A 22,430-nucleotide genomic window follows, 5' to 3' on the forward strand; every position below is an offset into this window, starting at 1 on the left:
AGCAGCCACTGTTGCTCCTCGGCAGGGAGAAGACAGCCCCCCTTTGCTGCAGTCCCCCAAGCAAAGGCATCACTGTCCCAGTCGTGGATGGGCACGAGGTTGCCGATTCTGCATGGGATTGTGTTAGTGGTTGAGATTCTATAAGGTAGATGGTCCCCGTCTACACTGTGAACCTCCAGATGTGGTCAGTGATTAACTCCCATGGAGGGTGGTTCAGAGGCTACATTAGGGTTTGGCTCCTAAGGCTGATCGTTTTTATAGGGGTTAGGATTTTAGGACTTTTTTGGATCCTGGTACCTACGTACCCTGGTCCCAGGATACATTTTCTTCCTACGAGACGGAACATCCATAGGGCCAAGGAGAAGCCTTGGGAATGGGGCAGCCCACACATCTCTGCAAGAAAGGGAGGGGAGAAATGCTGTATGGGGGCTTGCAAAAAGGGGCACAGCAAACAGAAAAATTGGAGTGGGAGAAGGTGCACAGAAAGGCCAGTTCCAAGGATATGTGCCTCAATATTGCAATTCTTGGCCATTGATAAAATGCTGCCATGAACACTGAATGCTATATTGAAAAAAACTGTGGGAGATTACAGCCACCCAAAAAGCTGTCATCGTTGATCTCCTTTCTGAAAATGTGAGGGTGCGCTGTTTTCCTTATGTCTTTGGACATAAGAAGAAAATGACTTTAGAATGAGAAAGAATGGCCTCAAGTTGCCCTCAGGAAGATTCAAATTGGATATTAGGGTACACTTCTCAGAAAGAGGTGATGCAGTGGCACAGGCTGCCCAGGGAGGTGGTGGTGTTACCATTCCTGGAGGTGCTCAGGAACCACGGAGATGTGGCACTGAGGTGTGATGTGGTCAGCAGGCATGGTGGGGACTTAGTGAACCTAGAGGTCTTTTCCAACCTTAATGAATCTATGACTTCACTGGAACAAATGAATTTTCACTAATCTGTAACTCCAAAGCCTCTGGCATGAGAAAGGATTTTCTACCTGGGGTGGACATCTCAGGGCATTTTACCCTAGAGATAGAGTAGAAATACCGTAATTTTCTAAGGCAGTCTCCAGCTGTAGTTGGATGGGCCAGCCATGGGACCCGGGGAGCTGCCAGAGAAACTGGCAGTGAGCATACGGGCTCCTGGCAGCCCTGAAATGCTCCAGCTCCATTGACTTGCCACAAGGGTCCAGTGGAAAATCTTTGGGATTGAAGCACCTGTGTCTTAGCTGTATAACCCATGTGGTGCTGATGACTTTTCAGGGTGATTTTCCCCTTGTGCAGATAAAGCGTGGCTAGAAAGAAGGTTTCAGTCATGATTAATGTGTTTCTGAGAGTGAATGCACTCATTTGAGTGAGTGCACTGGCGCTGCAAAGAGATGCAGTGAATTGGTGGTGAGCAAATGAGTGCTTTGCTTGAAAGGCGAAGCGGAAGATGTGTTGGGCAGATTTCTTTATAGCAATGTGGCAAGTGAAGCGGAGGAGTGCCGTGTTTTCCTGCGATTCTCTTAATGTGGCATTTCTGGGCTGTTTTAGTAAGCGATCGCATGTGGAACTGGGAAGAAGCAGAGCATGGAGAGCCCCGAGCTGGGTGGGGAGGCTTTTCCTTTCCCTCCAGCCCCGCTCCTCAGATCCTGAATTGCTGAAACGCTCACAACCGCACAGCACGGAGGCGGCGGTGGGCTGCGGAGCTCCGCTCCCGCTGCCTCCCGGCGGGGTGGGGTGAGGTGGGGCGGATCGGGGCGGGGCGGCCGCTACCCCCGGCCCACGCGGAGCAGCGCTCGCAGTCGCCCGGCGGCGGCAGTGCGGAGCGGAGCGCGGTGAGCGCGGCGGGGCCGGGGGCGGGCAGCGCCGGGACAAAGCCGGGCTCGGGGAGACCCCAATGGAGTCCGGGGGGTGGAGGCGAAGCGTCTTCACGGGAAACTTCGGGCAGGTCAGCGCCTGGGGGGCCTCGTGGCCGGAGCATCATCGCTCCGATGAAGCTCTGCGGGGCGCATCCGAGCCGCGCTGGGCTCCTGCTGCCCGCCGGCTGGGAACGTTGCTCCGGCTGCGGGAGGGGGATCCCGGGCTGAGCGGCGCAGCCCGGCTGTGGGCCGGGAATGAGGGGTTTTCCCCGTCTCCACTCCCTGCCTTCCCTTTGTGTGGTGCTTTTTTTTTTTTTTTTTTTTTTTTTTTTCCCTCCCCCATTGCTAGCTCCCATCAGGACACTTGTTAACCACCTTCGGGTGATGCAGGAGCCATTAGAGCTGCGAACTTCCCGGCTTTCATCCCGGCGTTCAGCATCCCTGCATCGTAGCATGTTAATTTTTCTTTTCTCGGTCGGGTGGATAAAATGAATAATGGGGCGCTTGGATCCTTGCCCCCTGACTTGGTGAGCAGCCCACATCTGAAGGCAATCCCCGGCTTGATGGAGGGCTGGTTGCTGGTTGCTGCATCTGAAAGGAAACGAAGCGAGAGTGCGGTCATGTTTGAAAAGATGCGGGGTTTTGTTGTTATTGTTCTTCCCTGGCAAATAATGTGAATTTTGTAGAAGCATGAGGTGTTGAGTGTGTGTCTAAAAGTGATTGGAGTCTGTGAAATCTATGGAAAAACCTGTCTAAAACAATCTCTTCTCTGTAAAGAGTGAGACATCCTCCTATCTGATTTGTGAATCTCATTGATATCCTTTTTGTCCATTTATCAGCCTGCCCAACAACACTAGCCTGAAGGTACCTCAAGCAATAAGAGCCCCGTTAACAAGGGGGACAACTGGATTCAGCTGATGCTTTTGGGCCAGCATCTCTCCCATTTGCTTTTGTCCCCCCCCCCCGGCTCTCCCCACTTTCCATCTGGGAGCCAAGTGCCCATGCTGTATCCAGAGAGGAGCAAAGTGTGACAGAAGTGCATCTGGTTCTGAAGGTGTACAGGTGCAAGGTTGTCTGTAGCCATGGTGTTGTGTCTGCATGGTGAGAGCATGGGCAGGATCAGGCAGTAAGATTTACTTTGGTGCTGTTGGTTTGGGGATGGAAAGTGCACATGCCCTTGGAGACCCTTGGAGGAATCTTGGTTTGGTTGGTTTGCAAGCACCAGCTTGCTGGCTGGGAGCTGGTGCCCTGAGGTTGGTGATGCAGGGAAGAACCCCAGAGCGACACAGGGTAATACTGTGGCAGGGCACTCACAGCAGCCAGCTGCAGTTTTCCTGGTCCAGTTGCGTTTTCTGATCTTCTCTTCCCTAATCCACTGAGCTCTGTGGGAGTCGTCTCTGAAGTATCTCCAAAGTTGTTAGCTGCAGATAGCTACTGACTGAGCACAATCAGATCTGGCCGTGCAGGGAGGGGGCACAGGAATGCAGGAATGTCTTGCTCCTGGGGCATTTCCTCCTGGGGAAGGAAGATGGGAAGGCATCCTTGTCTGTAAGTAATCCAAGAGCAAAGCCCTTCTCCCTTTGCAGACAATGAATCGTTTCAGCAAGCTGACACTGTTATTTGTGGCTCCTGGCAGAGCGGATGCAAGCTTTCTGCCAGGCACTTGCTGCAATCAGTGCCAGCCCCAGCCCTGCTGCTTGTCTGGCTGGGAGAGAAGCCTTTGTGTGCAGCTGCAGGAACCACAGTGGTGCTTCTGGATGAAGGACAGTTGTTGTCGGTCCTCTTGGTTACAGTCACCGACTCTGGTCCCTGTATCACTGAGGGGCGGTTAGTGGGCATGGTGGGGATGGGTTGGCGGTTGTGCTTGATGGTCTTAAAGTCTTTTCCAACCCTAATGATTCTATGATTTTTATCTCCATGCTTTTTTCCAGAGAGAGGATGTCACTTTGGGAAGGAAACCTTTCCCACCTGGCTCTGCTCTGCAAGGCTGTGAGCAGCTCTTCCAAGACCTCTTCCCCTTCCCCTTGATCTAAACCTTGCACGAGGCTGGTTCTGCATGCTCATTAAACAGGGAATTAAATCATGTAGGAATGCTGCTTGTTTGATGTCTTCTCTCTTGCAGAGTTATGCTTAGAAGTTGAGGCTTTTTAAGTGATTGTGTGGGCTTTAGCTAAGCTGTGAAGAAAGCCTTGTAAACAATGAGCCTTTGTGAAGAAGGCAGAATGAGTGTAATTATCACCTGTCCTACTAAAGATCTTTCCATTTCTTTTTTTCTTTCTGTTTTGTGGATACTGAAACTAACCAGGCAGTGCTGTGCCTTTCCAGATAAGTTGGTGATCTTAAAAGCAACTGCAAAATGAACAGCGGAGGACAGTGTAGAAGACACGTTGGGCTCTTGCTCTGAGCCTCCAGGATTTGAAGATGTCTGCGTGCAGTGACTTTGTGGAACACGTGTGGAAGCCTGGCTCCTGTAAAAACTGCTTCAACCCAAAGAGTTCCCATCGGCTGCAAACACCCCCAGACGTGGGAGCGTGTGGCGTGATCCCGAATGGAGGTAGGAGCAAGCCCGAGAGCTCAGCGTTGGAAGACGAAAGCATAAATACCTCTGTGTTCTCCAAGCCAACCATTGCTGTGAAGCCAACTATGATCAACTCAGATGTTTCTGACACGTGGGCGGATGTGAATATGAATTCAGATCTGTCACAGGTAATGATTAATCCAGTCAAAGCATGACTTCCCGTTACTTACCTCCACTCAGGAACACTAGGAGGATCTGATAAAACCGTTTCATTCTCACTGCTTTTCCTTTTGCTCTTGACTCAGGTTTATAGAGCTGTATTGGTTTCCCAAATTGTCTTTGGCTAAAGCTGAATTAAACGTTGCTTGTGAGTGCAAAGGAGCTTAAAAACATGCGTAGGAACTTAAATGAGCACGTGGGTTAGTTACTTTCCTAGAAAAAGATACTGGAAAGAAGTCCTTGGGCTGCAGCTGAGTGTCACCCTGCAGGCACACGTGAGGTGTGGGGATGGTCCCCTCCTGCCTCAGAATCTTCTTCTGCTCTCAGGCCAAGAGCAGAGCCTGGTGTCCTGGGAGGCCTGACTGCCTTGTGGATAGCTACTGATATGGAGGAACAGGGCTGCTGCAGCCTGGCCATGGGTTGGCAGGTACTACACATCCAGTATGATCTTCTTGTTTTTTCCTTGACTTTCCATCCTAAGAACTGAGGTGATTTAAGCCTGCCAGTCTTGAGACAGAGGAACTTTAGTGAATTTTTTCCCTCACTTCTGGGAAGCAATGCTGTGAGATCCAATTGGTGTAAATCTCTCTCAGGTGAAGAGATTTCAGATACATTTCTCTTCCTACTCCCCAGTCCCTCCTGCTGGGTGTCACCAAGCTGCTGTCACAGGACAATCTGTGACAGTCTATGAGTGTCTGTGCTCCAGAGAGTTTGGCTCTGGAGCAGCGGTGTGAAATGAAGCGAAAATAGCAGAGGAAAGCGCAAATACTCCTTCCCTCTCTGAATCTTTAATTGCATGGTGACTCACAGACAGGATGACAGGTTGGACATGTTTCTGGCAGTGAACCCGTACAAAGAGAAAGGAGGATGCCTTTTTCCAGTGCATTGCCATTGTTGGTAATGCAAGTGGTGCGGGAAACAGGACAAGTAGGAAAGCCTCGCAGGAGATATCAGTGGGGTGAGCACAGCACAGAACAGGCTGCGAATGCTGGTAAACTTTCTTGTGGATTCTTTTTTCTTGTGTTGCTTTCTCTTTCATTTTGCTGTGCTGATAGCACGCTTGTCTCTTTGGCCTGCGCAGGTCGGCTGGGGAATGGTTTCCGGTAAACACCTCCTTCTGAAGTCAGGCGACTCACAGCGGATCTGCCTCGATGGATTTGGAGCCAGCGGCGTGAGAAAACCCTTCCTGCACAGCCCACCACGTGACTGCCTGTCCTGCTGCACGCCCAGCTATTCCATGGTGGGCCTGCGCGGCCTGGAGAGCCACGTGGAGAGGAACGTCTCCATCCACAGCTTGGTGCTGGTAGGCGAGGTGGGCAAGCAAGAGGAGAGAGCCAAGGAGAAGTCTGCCCTGCCACATCGACCTCTCTGTCCTAATCTGGGGGACAGAGGTGTTGTGAGCTCTGGCAGAAACTCTTCACCCTCAGAGGGTGACTGTGGCCGCCTCTGCTCTGGCGTCGAAGGGGAAGGGGGAGAGTACTGTTCGATTGCAGAGTCCCACAGAGAGAGCCCGGCTCCCCGCAGCTGGAGGCAGAGGGATGCTGTGGAGCTCTCCAGGCTGAGTAGCAGGGCGGTGAAGTTCAGTGAGGAGGAGCACAGGGCTGTGAACGTGGCCTTCTGCATAGCGAAAGAGCAGAGCGATCTGCTCCCCTACACCCTGTGTGCAGAGAGTAAAAAGCTGACCCGTCAGTCTGACTCTGTTGCCCTACCTGAGAGCAGCAGCAAGATGGCTGCCTCTGCACCGTGCCGGGAGAAGGATGACTTGCCTCTCCCCAGAGACATGGATGGAGGCTCCAGGCCTGAGGGACTGAACGCTCCCCAGCAGGCCTTGGTGGAGCCGCAGCGTGCCCGGCTCACTGAGCCACCCCGTGGGGATCCCATCTATGCAGAGAGCACCAAGAGAAAGAAAGCCCAGCTGAAGGGGGTTGGCGGATGTGTGGACGCAGAGAAGCTGGCCAGTAGCAAGGAGCAGGCCGATGGCACGTGGAGGGATGGGAGCTGGCTGCTGGGTGCTGAAAAGGAGCAGCAGGACTCTACAGCCCAAGTGGCAGCAAAGATAACGATTATGGCTGCGCACACGGAGGATGACCACAAGACAATATTTCTCAGCAGCCCTGACTCTGCTGTGGGTGTTCAGTGGCCATGTGTCAGCCCTGCTTCCCACCCTGATTTTGGGACTTCATCACCCACTGTCGAGCCTGGAGAGACTTTTCAAGCATCTGGAAGTGAAAATGCCCCAAGGTTTCACTTGGCAGCTCCTACCAAAAACACAGTTATGGAGAGCCCAGCCATCCCCCCAAAGATGTCCAAAAACAGCCAGCAGGGCAGTGAGGGGAGCCATGTACTCCCAGTCAGTTCCGCTGTGACAAAGCTTGGTGACACCAGTAGCCAGGATGGAGCTGGGGCTCAGCTGCTGCCAAAGAACTGTGCGGATATAGGTACCTTCAGGACATCATCTTCTCCGTGCACTCATGTTAATGGGATTTCTGTGGAAGAGTCCAGCAGAGGCCTGGCAGGCTCACCCTATGACAGGAGGCAGAAATACTACACCCCTACGTGGGCCAAGCAGTGCCGGATAGAGGAAGAGGAGGAAGAAGAGGAAGAGCAGGAGCTCTCAACCCACCAGTGGACAATGGGAGCTGAGAATGGAAGAACTGGCGCTGACCTTGTGGAAGACTGCCCAGTGCTGGAGAGTCAGGCTGGGATCAGCAAGTCATTGTCTTTCTCCTTTGACTTCCCTAAGGACAAGAGCAATGGGGTGGAGTTTGCACCACCACCACCGCCACCAAAAAAGCAGTCCAGGTACAGCCCCATGAGTGTGTGTGTGACTGCTAAGCTTTTGCAATCGCAGTGATTTCTGTAGGGCTTGGTTGACCAGCAGGCAATTATTGTTCTTTTTTCTTCCCTTTCTGAGATGGATTTTCAGGAGTACAGGAGATGATGGCATAGCTGAAAAACTGTCAGATATTTGCAAACCCTGGTCTTTCTTGGCTGTAAATGGCTGCTCTGGGTCACAAGTGAGAGCAAGGTGCATTCATTGGACCCCTCTACTGCTTCCCACGTCAGTTTGGTTCTGTCTCAGCAGAAATCCTTAGTATTGAGTACAACCTAAACCTGAGGTTACAAGCTCATCTTATAGGTGGCAATGGGCAGCTTCCTTGGTGCTTGTAGCAAGGGCCTCTGAAATCCTAGTTTTGAATTTGGCTCTAACATCTTTTTTGCTTTAAAGGTTAACACTTGAAGCTGTACTTTCCCAGGGAGGGCTCCCTGCCTGCAAGCAAGTAATTGGAGTTGTCTACCATGTGTTTATGATATGTGGAGCCACCTGGCTTCAGGGAGCCTTCCCTTTGCTAGAGCTCTCCTGGGATTCAGGCTTGTGGGCAGGGTGACATTAGGCACCACAAAATGTGTGCAGGAAAGCTGTCCATCTGGGAAGGAAGTCACTCTGCTAAGTACTTAATATAGCAGACTTCTGATACTTATGCTTCCACAGTTGTATTAAAAAAAAACAAACAAAAAACAAACAAAAAACAAACAACAAAACAATAACAACAAAAAACCACCCAGGGAATAATTAAAAAAATCCTTTCTGTACAATTAATGAATTAGGCTGTCTGATCACAGGGGACTGGGATATTTCACATTCCGCGGGTGTTCTGCATTTGCTTTATTGCGTAATTCAGTTTTGTTACCTGAAACTGTGCACTGCACAGTGGATTTGACTCCAGCTCCTTGGTTTAAAAGTTGAGCATTTGGAAAACTTGCTCATGGGGCCTGCAGTCAGGGTTGTATGTGGTCAACAACATCCTTTAGGCTGTGACAGTGTTAGGGTTGGTTTGCTCTCATACCAGATTTTCAAGGTCTGGCTAACGGAGGGAACTTTAAATTGATTTGAATTTCCTTTTAACAAAGCATTTTCAAATGGTTTAAAATGACTAAGTAGTGAACAAATCGGGTTTCTTGAGGGAAAGGGACAAGATGAAAAATAGGCTTTAGTTCTTAGTGCTGGTTTTTCTGCTGCAGTGCTACATGGTGCCTGATGAAGCCTGAAGGTAAAGAAAAGGTCCACATACATGTGAGCACACAGATGAGCTTTATTGCCTTTAGAATCAGCGATGGCACTGAGATTTTCTTTAGCTTTGATCCTACGAACCTTATTTCACAGCTGCTGCCACTGGATGCCTTCTATCAGCTTGTGCTTGAGGTTGGTTGTGTTAGCCTTGTGAGATGCTGAGGTCCAGTAGAGCTCTGATGATGTGGTGCTGTTGAGTGATCACCTAGGAAATGCCGACTTACCTGCCAACAGTCCTCTAACACCTGATTTTCCCTGCAGAGCAGAGGTCACTACGGAGGCCAGAAGAGTGGTGGCCCTGACAGTCAGTGGTTCACACCCCAGCAGTGCCATCCACTTGAACTGCTAGGAATTGTGATCTGTCCTTGTGGGTCTGGAGCATTTTCTGCTCCTTGGAAGGGTTGTGTCAGGCCCAGTCCACACCAATTCTAACAGTTGATTCTGAGTCATCTTGAAAGCATCTGTGTGCTAGAAAGAGGACAGGGAAAGTCAGGACAGGGTATGTGTGGAATCCATGGCCGGCATCTTTTGTAGAGCTATGGAACATGCTATCCGGTTGAGGTAGGTGCTGGCATTGCTCTTATCCCCATTGCTGTAGGCAATACATGCAGCTGCCTCCCAAAACCTTGATGCCTGCAGCTGAGCCTTGGGATGCCTTACTCAAAGAGCACCACTCCCTGGTTACCAAGGCCCTGCGTGGCTCTGTGGCCTAAGGAGTGATACGATCGCAATGGCGGGCTTCACAAGCCATGCAAACACAGACAGCTGTTTTGTTTGTTTGCTTTGAGCGTGCTCTTGTTTTCATCTCCAGCTTGCTTTCTCTGAGCGTGTTGATGCAGGATCCAGGGTGTTGTTACCTGTGTGTGTCAGTGGGAGGGATGCCTACGTGCACAGCTAGTTAAAACCACCATAGCAGGATTGTGTTACCTGTGCAGCCATTGCTGGCAGCTTTAACTCGTAGTAGGATTTGCGTAGTGCTGGTGGAACATCTCTGGTGTTCTTGGGCGACGTGCCTGAAAGAGGAAGGAGATCTTGCGCACATGGTGACTGTGAGGCAAGTTTCTACTCTCCTAGGCCTGGGCAGCATGTGGGCATGTGCTTTTCCATAATGGACGAGCCACCACTGTTACGGTTATGCTGATGTAGTCCCTCACAGAGACAGGATGTGCCAGCCCAAGACATCCTCTGGTGGGACAGCTGTGAAGGTCCCTTCACCAGATGAGTGTAGATGAGGCCAGGGCAGGCTGAGTGCAGTTTCAGGGGAGGTGTGTAACCATCTTTTTTCCTCCTAGATCTTAAGCTGTAACAATTCAATATTTCTTTCCTGACTAAACTGAATTGATTATTTTAAAGAAAATTTACATGTATTTCAAATTTGAGAAAGAAGAGAATATGCAGCATGTTAAAATTCTTTTTTTTTTTTTGGTTCCTCTTAGCTCTAACAATGAAAAGGAGGAAAAAACTTACGGTGCAAGGCACTGGTGAGACTCCAGATTTGTTGTAAGCTCATCTGTACCTATTTCATCCTTCTGTTTCTTCATACAGTTCTTGTTTGAAAGATTGCAGATATTTAAAGCTTGAAACTGAATAGAAAATGAGTCAAACTACAAAAGGAAAGAGATTGGAAAAGGGAAATGGCAGCTGGCCTTCTTCCAAGAGCCAGGGTAGTTGGCTATGGAAAGGGCTCACTAGAAGATCTAGGATCCTCAGGACTTAAATGTGCAGTGATGGTTTTAAATGTACTTTGGTGATAAATTTGTGATAAAATTGTGGCATTCAGTTATTCTGCACAAGGAATGAGTCCTTGTTGAAATTTATGCCTATGTTATGCAGAGGTTTAGGCAAAGTGATCCTAATGGTTCCTTCCAGCATATAACCCTTGACTGTTAATCTATTTTATGTGCCTCTAAAACAAAGGAAATGGCACTGCTGTTTTCATAGTAATTAGTGCCACCTTCAAAGTGCAGTGCTTTAGATACCTTCTGGACTTTGAAGAACATGCTCACCTCAGGCAGTAAATGTATGCAGCTTGGCACGTCATGAAATCCACCACCAAAGAAAGGACAAATGAGCTTGAGATGTACTGAGATTGCATGTTATAGTGCTGCTGTCCAGGATGCAAAAACTGGGGAATAGGGAATTGGAGGGGTTGCCTGAGTATGCCAGGATGTCGTGTGGAGGATGTTGAATAATTCAAGTGCGTTTAAAGCTGCCAGAGTAATTAGGGAAGCTGGAAATCCTGTCTTGTTAGATTATTAGATTGAGAGCTGACTCTTTTGTGACCTGCTCTTTATGCACTCTCGCTTGAGGGTGCTGCTCTTTAAGCTACCACTTAAGGTGCTGAGCACAGATTTGGGAAATGGAGGTAAATTAGGTAGAGGCTGTAGTGTTTAAAATTAGTTCCTGCTCTTTATTTTCAGTATCTTTAGATAGAAAAGGCAAGAGAGAGAGCAGTAACCTATGCCCTTGATATGAATGAAAACTACAAAGGAGAGAAAGTTGGGGTTAGCAGTAAATCAGGATCCTATAGGCTGTTGCAGTGAGCAATAGCTCAGCTAATTTTATTGAAATGAGACAGTTTGGCCACAGCAAGCACTATCAGTAGTTCTTTGGTACAGCAATCAGTATTTAACCTGGGCGTGCTGCAAGGCTGCGTGTTGAGCAGCTCCTAGGAAAGGAGGGAGATGTGAAACTGGACTATTTCCAGGCTGTATAAGCTGGCCTGCTGTAGCATCTGAAACAAGAGCAGGATGTCGCTTAAGCGGCAAGCAATTTCTATTTCGGTGTGCCTATTCAGGAACTGCATTTTACATAAGTCACAGCCGTACAGAAAGGAAATGGGGCTCTCTGTACGTATGACTTCAGCGCTGGGCTCGGCAAACACGCAGCCAGGAGGGTGCTGGCGGCGGCCGTGTTGTGCCCAGGTTGCTGGGAGGAATAGGTGCGGCTGCGCGCGGCGGACCTTGCACCGCTGAGCAAAGTCTCATCACTGCCTGAGTGCGGGAATGGTAAGGCAGCGCCGTGGATCTGTGCTTAAGTGATGGGACGGAAACTGGAATGCATCAACTTTTCTTTTATGTGCGTGTGTGGTGTGTGTGGATGGGGGGAGGAACGTGTTAAAAAACTTCTCATCTGTGCAAATCAAGACCAGCTCTCTCCTAAAATCTTTCTTTTTTTTATGGATTCAAATGCTTCCTTGATTCTCAAGTGCGTGGGTGGGTACCCCTCCATCTATTTCCCCACGTTACTAAAAGCTGAGCTTCTGAGCAATGCAGTTATGGGATGAATTTGAATAGTTTACGTATCCGTATATATGTGTACATATATATGTGTGTGTGTGTGTATATTTATGTATAGTTTTATTAAAAAAAAAAAAAAAAAAAAAAGAATTTGAGACCAGCTGGTTGCCAGCAACAGAGCTAAAAATCTCTATGCATCTCTTGCTTACTCTTTTTACTTTTTTCTTTTAACCTGCCTTGTGTGATGCGTGTGAAGTTTTGCAAACCATCCCACAGAGGCTGGCTGCGGTGACTGAGTGCGTGCGGTAAACTCATCATTGGCGCAAGATCAAGAGCAGTGGCTCCACTAACTGTACCTGGGGTGGTTTTCACAACCTCATTTTGGTCAGTCCCTGGGTATTTTTAGAATGAGGCTGCTCGGGCAAATGAGGAAGTCTGGCAGAAGTTTCTTCCGGGCTTCTCCTACGTGCTGCTCTCCATGTGGTTGTGTGGACATGAGAGTAAGTGCTTTGTCTGGACATAGGGCAAAACGTTTCTTAACCTTAAAACACTTGTGGCATCAGCTGAGCTTGGGCTTGTGGAAGAGGAGGGATTGTGTGTGTGTGTGTGTGTGTGTGTGAACAGTGTGTGTGAACAGTGTGTCACAAGAACACAGCCGTGCATGCCTTTTGTTTGTCTTTCTCAGCAGCCATTCAGCTCTGATTAGGAAACGCCAGATACCTTCCAGCAAGATAGTGGTGGAAGCTGTTTTTCTTTTTTGCAAGTTTTCCAGCACCTTTACATGTTTTCATTCAACAACTGTTGAGTTTTATCAGTAGCTTAGCAGTTTTATTTAAAAAAAAAAAAAAAGGGGGGCAAATAACCTTTTACTGACCAGTACAGTCTGAACTGTACCAAAGAAGGGCGTTTGATTTCAACAGCCCCTATTGTTTTCCAGAGAAGAAAAAATGAAGAAAATGCAGGGGAAACACTTTATCACACTCTGTATCCTGCTTGCCTACAATTGATCGTTTGAACTGTGTCTCTGGCAGAACATAAGGACAGCTTATAGGTTATGTATTTATTTCTTTTAGATGGAAGTTGTATGGCCTTTAGATGGAAGTAGGCCTTACATTAAAAACTGCATGGTAGGTCCTGGGTTTGGCATGCTCCTGTTTTCTGCAGAAGTCATTCTTTTTTTGGAAGATGTCAATCATTACAACGATGCACCAAGGAGATGATGGTTGCCAGTGATGGAACTTCCTTCTCCTCTTGCCTCTGCCAGCTAGGAGCTGGATTCTGATGCCCAGCTTCAACCAGCCCTTCTGTAAAATGGGAGAAGTAATGCTTTGCCTTTCCACTGAATTTTACGAAGGGCAAATAATGGTGGGTCTCCACTTCCCAATGACAATAGCCAAAATGGGATATGATTCAGGACCACACTAGGAAAAAGAAGGTACAGACCAGGGTTGGGTGCTTTTGCCCCAATGGATCTCTCTCTGCTCAAACACAGCGGCTTTCTCATGGGGACTGGTGCTTTGCAGGGCTATAGCTTGCTCGGTGTCAGTGGGATACTTTCCCCAAGTTCTAGAGAAAGAAGAAAAAAAGTGCACAAGGTAATAGCCTGTAAGTATGGATGTGCAGAGATAAAGATGAGGCTGCTCGCAGCTTGATTCTCCATGCACAAGTATATGCATCGTGTGTTTTACTGTCTCCTGACTTTTCTGTTTACTCTCTCTAGGCACACTCTGAAGATGAACCCAAATAACGCTGAGTTGGAGAGGGCCAGCAACAGCTCTGCTGAGAGCCTGAGCCCACCTTTCAGGAGCGTCCACGTCAGCTTCACAGCTGGCTCCTCCGACAGCCTCAACTCTGACACTCAGGCCGGCAGTGATGGCAGTAAGTGGCTGCAGGGTGGAGGAGAAGTAGCATTAGCAATGAGGAGGGATTGCCCTATACTGAGTCCCGCTGCTAGGGCAGCATTTGCAAAGCAGCGATCACAAGAATCCCATCTCCTAATTCTCCCAGCAAACCAATATATCGAATCATAGAATCATTAAGTTTGGAAGAGTCCACTAAGTCCAACCATCAGCCCATCCCCACTATGCCCACTAACCATGTCCCTCAGTGCCACATCTCCACATTTCTTGAACACGTCCAGGGGTGGTGACTCCACCATCACCCTGGGCAGCCTGTGCGAGTGCCTCACTACTCTTTCTGAGAAGAAATTTTTCCTAATATCCAATCTGAAACTCCCCTGGCAAAACTAGAAGTCATTATCGCACCCTCCTGCTTCTTGATACATTCATGGCTTTTTCCTCTTTCATTTGGTCAGTGCCAAATCTGTTTGTCCTGTGATTCTCCTCTTGTCTGGATGAAGCCCCTGTCTGAAAGCAGTTCTGTTTGTCTTGGTTGTGCTTCATACATTGCCCAAAGTTGCATTCATGGACAGTCCTTAAAGGATTTGAAAAGTACCAGGACTCTTGTGCTAGTAGTTGATCTCTCCCTCTCATTGTGTTCCCAGTTGTTTCTTGAAGGGGGAAAATCTGCCTGCACTTGTTTAACTGAAATTAAAAAATACTAATATGAAGTCACTTTCTTCATAAGTGCGTAACTTAGACATGTGCTAACATGTTTGGCAGCTCAGAAAGTATTTCCTTTTTGCAAAAGCGATCTTCATGTTGTGGAAGTTCTGTCTTTCCAAGAGCAACAACGTGCAGCTATAAAATTAAGAGTCAGAGCTCTGGAAAGTTGGTTTTTCCATTTCTATCTTGGACTCTGAGAGTGTGAGACTGCCAGGAAATTGTACATGGGGAAGGAGAACTCACATGTGTTGGATCTTTACTTGCAGAGCACAGAAGCAATTTGCTGTCAAAACTTACACAGGACAAGAGGATTTCTCTGCCTCCACTAGCAGAGGCAACCTTTTAAATTCAGGAAGGCTGTGCTTTAAACTGAGTAACCTATATGTAATTTTTTCCTATTGCTGATGTAACAGTTGTTATGCAGTCAGTCACTGTGTGAGGTGAGCTCGCATTAATTGGCTATGCTGTCAGATGTTAAAATATGGGGTGGTGTTCAAGCCCTTTGCTGCACTCTACCCTGAAGGTGCAGAGCGCAGTAAGGAAAGTTATGGAAGGATTTCAGCTGTTAACCTATGCTTAGGGCAGAGCCCAGCAGCACATAAAAAAGAGGCGAGAGCAATTTGGTGTTTGTGGGCTGTGCATGTGAACTGGTTGGCAGAGGTTCCAGTACTGCTGCTTGTTCCATAAGCTTCTATCAAATAAATCCTACCTCTTGAAGTAGGAATCTGACTGCATATCCTGGTGATTGTGTTACTCTTGGGCTGCATGCTGAAGAATTCCTCTTAGCTGCATCTTCTGTTAAAGCCCCCTGGAGTGGAAGTGGCAAGACATGCTCTGCTGAATGCCTCGTCTCCAGGTTCTGCCAGTTTTTTGATGGAGGGGATCCTTCTTGTGGACCAGACAGGGGCTCTGTATTTTTTTCTGTCTCCCTGACCTGAAAGTCTTGCTCTTTATTTCAGTGTCAATTATCCTTTTCCACTTTTTTCCTCTTCTGCATCCATATTACCTGTCTCCAGCCAGGTAGAAAGACAACAGCTACAGCTGCCTGAATGAGCGTTCCTATACTTGTGCAAATGCTGTAGGGAGCTGAAAGGGTTTTGTGGTATGCAGTGGGGCTGGTTCCCCTCTGAGCAGGGAGGTCTGATGTAAGCTGGGGACAGACAGTGGGGAGGCCAGATTTCTTCAGAAGAATGGAGCTTGCCAAACCCCATATAATGATCCTTACCCAATGTAAGGCAGAGAGACGTGTTCAATATCCTTGTTGGGCTGCTCTGCTCGTGTTTAAATCAGAGCTGTGTGTTGCATGAGTCACTCTTTTCATGCCATGCTGCTGAGGCACTGGGTGGCAGCTCCCAGGTGAAACAGGCTTTGCTTGAGAATTGCTGTCCAACAAGAATCCCTGAGTTCTTCATTCTTACCTCCTTCTGTATGATGTCACAGCTTAAATATTTATCTTCCACCAACTTTTTGCTATCATGCATGCAGTTCATAGGAAAGCAATTTCTGATCTGCAGACCATTTCTTTAGCTAGCTGGTTGCAGTCTGCTTTTCAGAGCTGCTGTATTAAACCAGATTAAAGACCCAACCCCTACGGTGTAGCTTTGCAGGTGATGAGAATTGCCTGTTGGGTACTGGTGGAGGTAGCTTGTGGGGATGGCAGGCACATGGAGAGGGGCCCGTGCTCTCCAGCATTGATCAAATCCTGTGCTTTGCTGTCTCCTAGGGCATTCGTCTGAGCCAAACCACTCACCCCCTCCAGCTGAAAGCCTGGCATTTCCCCCTGTCCCCTTCCCTCCTGCCTCCGGTGATGACAGTCTCTCTTCTGTCTCAAGCCGCCCGCCTCCTCTGCCTCAGAAGAAGACAGTGAGCAGGACGGTGTCCTCTCCAGATGGCTTTTTTGTGGGACAGGGGTCTTCAGGCAGAGCAGCTGGCACTGCTTGCCCCAGGCTGAACGTCAGCCATTCTGAGAGCAACGTCTGCCTCCATGAGGACTCTCCTTTCCTCCACCTGGCCAGCCTCAGAGGTCACCCCAGCATCTTCTCCTCCTCAGAGTCCCTGGAGAAAGGCTCCAAAGGAAATGGCTACTGGGGCTCAACCACCAGCAAGAACACAGGGACCTGCGTCCCCAGTAGAAACCTCCAGTCCCGTTCTTCCTCGCAGCTCAGCATGTCCAGCCAGGTATCATCAGGCTCCAGCCTCCAGCTCCACAACCTCCTGAGCAATATTGACAGCAAGGAGGGGGTGTACGCCAAGCTGGGGGCCCTCTATGCTGAGTCTTTGCGCCGCCTGGTTGCGAAGTGTGAGGATTGCTTCATGCGAGAGCAGAAGAATGAGCTGCACTTCAATGAGAACAACTGGTCACTCTTCAAGCTGGCGTGCAACAAGCCCTGCTGTGACTCAGGGGATGCAATCTACTACTGTGCCACCTGCTCCAAGGACCCTTCCACCACCTATGCTGTGAAGGTAAGGCTGTGACAAAGGTAAGCCTGGGCAAAGAGCTTCAGGGTCTGCATCCCACAGAATCGTAGAATGGCTTGGGTTGGAAGGGACCTCAAGGATCATCAAACACTACCCCCCACGCTGTATGCAGCACTGCCAACCTCCACATTTAATACTAGACCAGGGCCCCATCCAACCTGGCCAATAGCAGAGCTGGGACTGAATTTCTGGGTTCCTTTCCATTGGACACCAAATGAAAGAGCAGAATTAGCAATACAGCTTTAAGAAGCACCACCAGTATTTGCTGGCCTGTTTTCCTCGGGTTCATCATTCTCACAACTGAAGTTTGGCAAGTGAAAATCCCTCCCAAGATTGCTAGTCTTCCTTCACACCTTGAAAGGGTTGATTTGGAGATGTAGGTTTTTGTTGTAACAAATGTCAGCTGGGTGCCTACTTCTGCAGACGTTGGGGTTTACAACACAACCCATTTCTCTCTAAAAAAAACTTTGTGCAAATACTATGTTGTGTGTTCTGACAACAGAAGCTGCTTAAAAGCTATCAAATACATCCATTTTCCCTCTGCCTGCCTTTTAAGTGGGAGGTTTGATCCAGAAACTGTGTGAGTGCTTGCGTGATCTTGAAACTACAGGCTTTAAGATTTTTCAGGTCTCAATTAAACAAAACAAGGCTGACCTAGACATGGTGTGTAAGGTCAGACCTGCCTGAAATATGTGTATTCCTTTCACTGTGTAGAATCTACATTTGAAATGGAAACTTGAGGTGCCATGGTCAAGCTCTCTGAAACCTAGATCAATAAATTTCATGCACATTTCATGGCTTCAGTGTTCTTGATCCAAGTTATTGCTTGAATACTGAGCCTTTAATTTCTATTTGGACTTCAGCCTAAGGGAAGTTCATTGCTGCTTCCTCTTTATATTGCTTTTAAAAACCTAAAATAATTCCCCAAAAAAGCAATGCTAGAGATGCATTAAGCAAGAAGAAAAAATTCTTCTGAACTGTTTTCACTAGTACAGCCCCCAAGGGGGTGTTTTAGCTAAGTGATAGCTTTAAAGCCAGTTGATTTTTTTCAAAGAAAGTAGGGTCAACCCAACAGGAGGACTCTGAATAACCAGAGTAGAGTTGGATGGGGGCTTGCTGCCAGTCCAACACTCAGAGCAGCAGCTTCTCTTGCACATTATTCCTAATCCATGGAAAATTTCCTCCAGAAACCTGAGAGCTGCATGGTGAAGTGGCATGTTCCTTTTCAATGTGTGATTCCCTGTGGTACACGCAGACCCTCCATCTTGCCTGCTATGCCTGGGGGGTTCAGAAGCTAAGCTCTACTGCTGTAGTGGATGAATTACTGCCAAGACAGAAATGCCACATTTTAGTCTCTTAATGGGTCTGTGCTTGTCTCCCTGTGCTCTTGCTATGCTGCAGAGCACTGTAATAAAGCCAAAACCGGTCCAACAGGGCAGTGCTCTGAGCCAGCATTAAGTGAAGTTACATATGTGCTTATGCGTGTGCACTCGCACATCTGCAGTGTTCCAATGGGCCATCTTCTTTTTGGTAGGTGAAATAGAGAATACTTGCAAAGCTTTACCATTGGCTGATTTCTAGCTGCTCCTCCTGGCTTGTGGTAAAGATTTTTGGACATGTAAGAAATCACAGACCTGTAGTTAAAATTAGATTTGGATAACTTGTGACGGGTAGAGGACCTGACTTGTGCAGCCAGAGCCAGAGTTTGGGCTGTGCAAAGGCAGACATGAATACATCTAAATTAGCTGGAAGGACCCAAGGTTACATGAAATGTCTTTAGAGGAATTAAGTAAAGATACACTCTACTCCTTGGCTTCTTTCTCTGCTTAAAGATGAATGACTAATCCAGCCTCAAGCTCTTGCTTGGTCTTGCTGCATGGAGGATGCCTCTGGTGCAAGTGAAAGTCATGAAGAACAGCTGACTGGGGAGGATCTCCCTGACCCTATCTGGTTTCATTTATTCTCCTGAGGACTCCTCTTTCCCTTGTCCTAAGCCTTATGAGCCTTAACCATGTGAGGAGGAACAAGCAAATTTGAGCAGCAAGGAAATGGAAGGTTTCCTCTGCCATTGGAAACGTTTGGGCTTGCTGTGAGCCAATCTGCAGTCTGTCCAACTCTCCAGAGATTATCTTTCCACAAAATAAGCATGCAGCAGAGTATTTTTGTTTAGAAGAGAAAGGACAATAGGAGCTTGAAATGCTCTATCTCCACCCTATCATCTCATCTGAGTGAATTACCTGCAAGAGCCTAGATTCGAACCACTGCTAGTGGAATACAAAAGCAGCCTGCTTCCCTAGCTCCTCTCTATTCTTGAATTTATTTTAACTCAGAGGCAAAATTGATTTCTCATCCAATTTTGCACGCATGCCGTAACTGGCAGTGGCACGCTCCAGGGTTTGAAACCTTTTATGCTGTGTTTCAGCCTGTTGTTGATTCCTGTGGGTAAGATATAAATATATCCCTAAATAAAAGGGGGAAAAAAAAAAAAGTATAATAGAAATGCCAGAAGGCCCCATAAGTTAATGGATACTCCCATAATAAAACTGGTTTGGAGTTTGCTTAGTCCTTAATGCTCAAATATAAAATGAAATGAAAACAAAGTCACGTTAGTTTAAGAAAATCTAGACTAGAAAATGTTTTGTGTTTTTTTTTTTTTTTTTTTTTTTCCTTGAGTTTGGAGCTTTATCAGTTATTTCTAAATCTGTTGTTTGCTCCTACTTTCTCCCACTTTCCTCCGGAGCTTTTTAAAATTTTTTTTTAATTATTATTATTATTTTTTACCTGTGATGATGAGTATAATTTGTTACTGGTTTTCTTCAGCCATTGATCAGGGTAGTTACTGAAGCAAGGAAGTGGAGTGTTTGAGGAGGATGTGAAAGGAACTCCAGGATGAAGGACCAGAGAAGGGTGCGGTGGGAAAAAAGTGCTGACAGATAAGACTTCTCTTTTGGTCTCTCCTCACAGATATGTAAAACCCAAGAGTCCAAGGTGGCTGCTTCATACTGCAGCCCCCCAGTGCCGGTCCACTTCAACATACAGCAGGACTGTGGGCATTTTGTGGCCTCTGTCCCCTCCAGCATGTTGCTGGCCTCCAATGTGGGGAAGAGCGTGTCTGGGGATGGCCTCCGTCCCTCCCGCACCACCAGTGAGCATGACTGTGTGGTGGTCATCACCCGTGAGGTGCCAAGCCAGACCACTGCCGACTTTGTGAGGGAGTCGGTGGCGCTGCACCAAGCCAAACCTGAGATGTACGAACGTCGGGTTTGCTTCTTGCTCCTCCAGCTCTGCAATGGCCTGGAGCATCTAAAAGAGCACGGCATCATCCATCGGGACCTGTGTCTGGAGAACCTTCTTCTTGTCCCCTGCAAGCCCCCTATGAGCTGTGCGAAAGCCAGAGATGATAGAAATTTGCCCCGCCTCATCATCAGCAATTTTTTGAAAGCTAAACAGAAGCCAGGATCTGGAGACTCCAAACTGAAGAAGAGCCAGGCCCGGCTGGCCCCGGAGATTGTGTCAGCTTCTCAGTACAAGAAGTTTGATGAGTTTCAGACTGGAATTCTCATCTATGAGCTCCTGCACCAGCCCAACCCCTTTGAGGAGAAGGTGCACCTCAAGGAGCAGGAGTACAGCCCTGAAGACCTCCCTTCTCTGCCCAGCTTGTCGATCTACTCCCGGGGGCTCCAGCAGCTGGCCCACCTGCTTCTGGAAGCAGATCCCATCAAACGCGTGCGGATCACCGAGGCCAAGCGGATGCTGCAGTGCTTGCTGTGGGGGCCACGGAAGGACCTGACCGAACAGCCCCTCAGCCACGAGGAAGCCCTCCACCAGGTGCTTCAGAACTGGGTGGACATGAAGCGTGCCCTGCTGATGATGAAGTTTGCGGAGAGGGCTGTGGACACGGAGCGGAGCGTGGAACTGGAGGACTGGCTGTGCTGCCAGTATTTGGCCTCTGCTGAGCCTGTCTCCCTCTCACACACATTAAAACTGCTGCAGCTGCTCTGACCTTGGACATGTCTCAGAGGTAGCTGAGGGCTCCTGATTGCCTTGTAGTGAAAGGTACACAGCCCCATTAAAATGTGAGAGGCTTGAATCTCGGCTGTGAACATGTGTTCATTTCCTATCCTGAGCTCTGATCGATGTAAGACATGGTTAGTACTCTGAGCACTAATTTGCGAGCAGGCAAAACTGGGAGCCTACTCCTCTAAAGGAGGACTTTTTTTTGTATGGTAAGTCTGTGGACTAATAAACTCCTGCCTTTGTGTGCATGTTTCTCATGAACAAAACGTACTTGAGTTGGTTTCTGCACATGTGGGACGATCCTTTGGTCCCTACTCAGATCACCAGAGTGGGCAGGCTGACTTACTCTTCTTGGGAGCAAAAGCAATACATATAACTCGCCTTTGTGAGGAAGAACCACAAGGGGCTTTCAAGTTGATGTGTGTTTTGACATCCATTTTGTTTCTCACTTTTACAACAAAAATCACGACTGTATAAGCTGTATTTTCTGCTGTGAGAAATGCATTGTCACCTGCCTATTACCATTTCTAGGTGCTAATACAGCATTGCCTTCCTGTCTTGAACTGCAGCCTTGTAGCTGCTCATTTGTGCAAGGATGAGAGAGCCAGGATGGGGCTGTTCACAGAGATGCAGCTGAATGCTGGGAATTACCCCTTGTAAAGTTAATGAAATGGAAAATCCCCAATTCACCTCCAAGGCCTCAGGGAAGAAAGTCAGGGCCAGGCCACTTTGCTTTCCCCATCCATCCAACACCTTTCCATCACCAGGTAACTTACCTGTCCCTTGTGTGTAGCGTTTATTTAACCCCTTAACTGTGAGATTAGCTGGCCTGGCCACAGTAGCCTTTGGTCTGAGAGGCCCTTATTACTGCTGGTGTTTGCATTACAGATGTATAGGGTGGGATGCACTGAATGTTCTTCCAACAGATGTGGCACCATGGAAGAGAGCAAAGCTGCTTAGCCCCTCCCAGCTCCTTTCCCTCCATCAAGACATACAGCAGCCACCTGGCTTTGTGGAGATGCCATGCTGCTGCTAATTTTTCAGGAAGATTTGGAGGCTAGTTTTACTCTCTTTCACTCCAGAATGAGGCAGAGATTAGCTGCCCTGCTACAGTTCTGCAGTCACTGGCTGAGGAGTAGGTTTGGGGCTTATGAAGAGAGCCCAGTATCAGCTTTGCTGAGGGAGGACATCACCAGCTGAGCTACCCCCAGCTCAGCTGAAAACAAGGAGATATTTATTCAAGCTGAAAATGAGGAGAAAGCTTTCCATCAGCCTCACTTCACTTCCAGCTCTAGCCTGCTCTCTTGTGGGAATTTTAATTCCCCAGGGTTTTTGACACATTGTACACTTTCTGTGAATCTTCTCCAGGCTTCTCACCTGGATTTTTTTAATCTATTTGGCTGTGGTTACTGCTGATGGGAGGGGATGGTTCCTTGGCTGGGCACCCATTTGCAATGAATTTCCCCCAACCCCCTTAGGGAGGA

The 22,430-nt window shown here is 48.1% G+C and overlaps 1 protein-coding gene across 4 annotated transcripts; it reads left to right on the top strand.

The window, feature by feature from the left end:
• The first annotated feature begins 1,739 nt into the window (after positions 1-1,739).
• On the top strand, positions 1,740-21,212 carry PRAG1 (PEAK1 related, kinase-activating pseudokinase 1). 4 transcript variants are annotated; one of them, XM_085222647.1, is made up of 6 exons: positions 1,740-1,815; positions 4,165-4,545; positions 5,658-7,378; positions 13,608-13,765; positions 16,175-16,914; positions 19,894-21,212. In XM_085222647.1, exons 2-6 carry the CDS (start codon positions 4,261-4,263, stop codon positions 20,929-20,931), a joined length of 3,942 nt encoding a protein of 1,313 aa, XP_085078773.1. In that variant the 5' UTR covers positions 1,740-1,815; positions 4,165-4,260; the 3' UTR covers positions 20,932-21,212. The 4 variants fall into 4 exon arrangements, with proteins under 4 accessions (XP_085078773.1, XP_085078772.1, XP_010707979.2 ...); XM_085222646.1 differs by having other exon boundaries at positions 1,790-1,928; XM_010709677.4 differs by lacking the exon at positions 1,740-1,815 and adding an exon at positions 2,207-4,067.
• Positions 21,213-22,430: the final 1,218 nt, after the last annotated feature.

The sequence above is a fragment of the Meleagris gallopavo genome, chromosome 4 (assembly GCF_905368555.1).
Source record: "Meleagris gallopavo chromosome 4, MGAL_WU_HG_1.1, whole genome shotgun sequence".
Classification (NCBI taxonomy): domain Eukaryota; kingdom Metazoa; phylum Chordata; class Aves; order Galliformes; family Phasianidae; genus Meleagris; species Meleagris gallopavo.

Coding starts and splice junctions, on each gene's coding strand:
- PRAG1 (XM_085222647.1), top strand. CDS start 4,261: ATGTCTGCGTGCAGTGACTTTGTGGAACACGTGTGGAAGCCTGGCTCC. Junction 7,379..13,607: donor CCACCAAAAAAGCAGTCCAG/GTACAGCCCCAT, acceptor TACTCTCTCTAG/GCACACTCTGAAGATGAACC. Junction 16,915..19,893: donor CCACCACCTATGCTGTGAAG/GTAAGGCTGTGA, acceptor CTCTCCTCACAG/ATATGTAAAACCCAAGAGTC.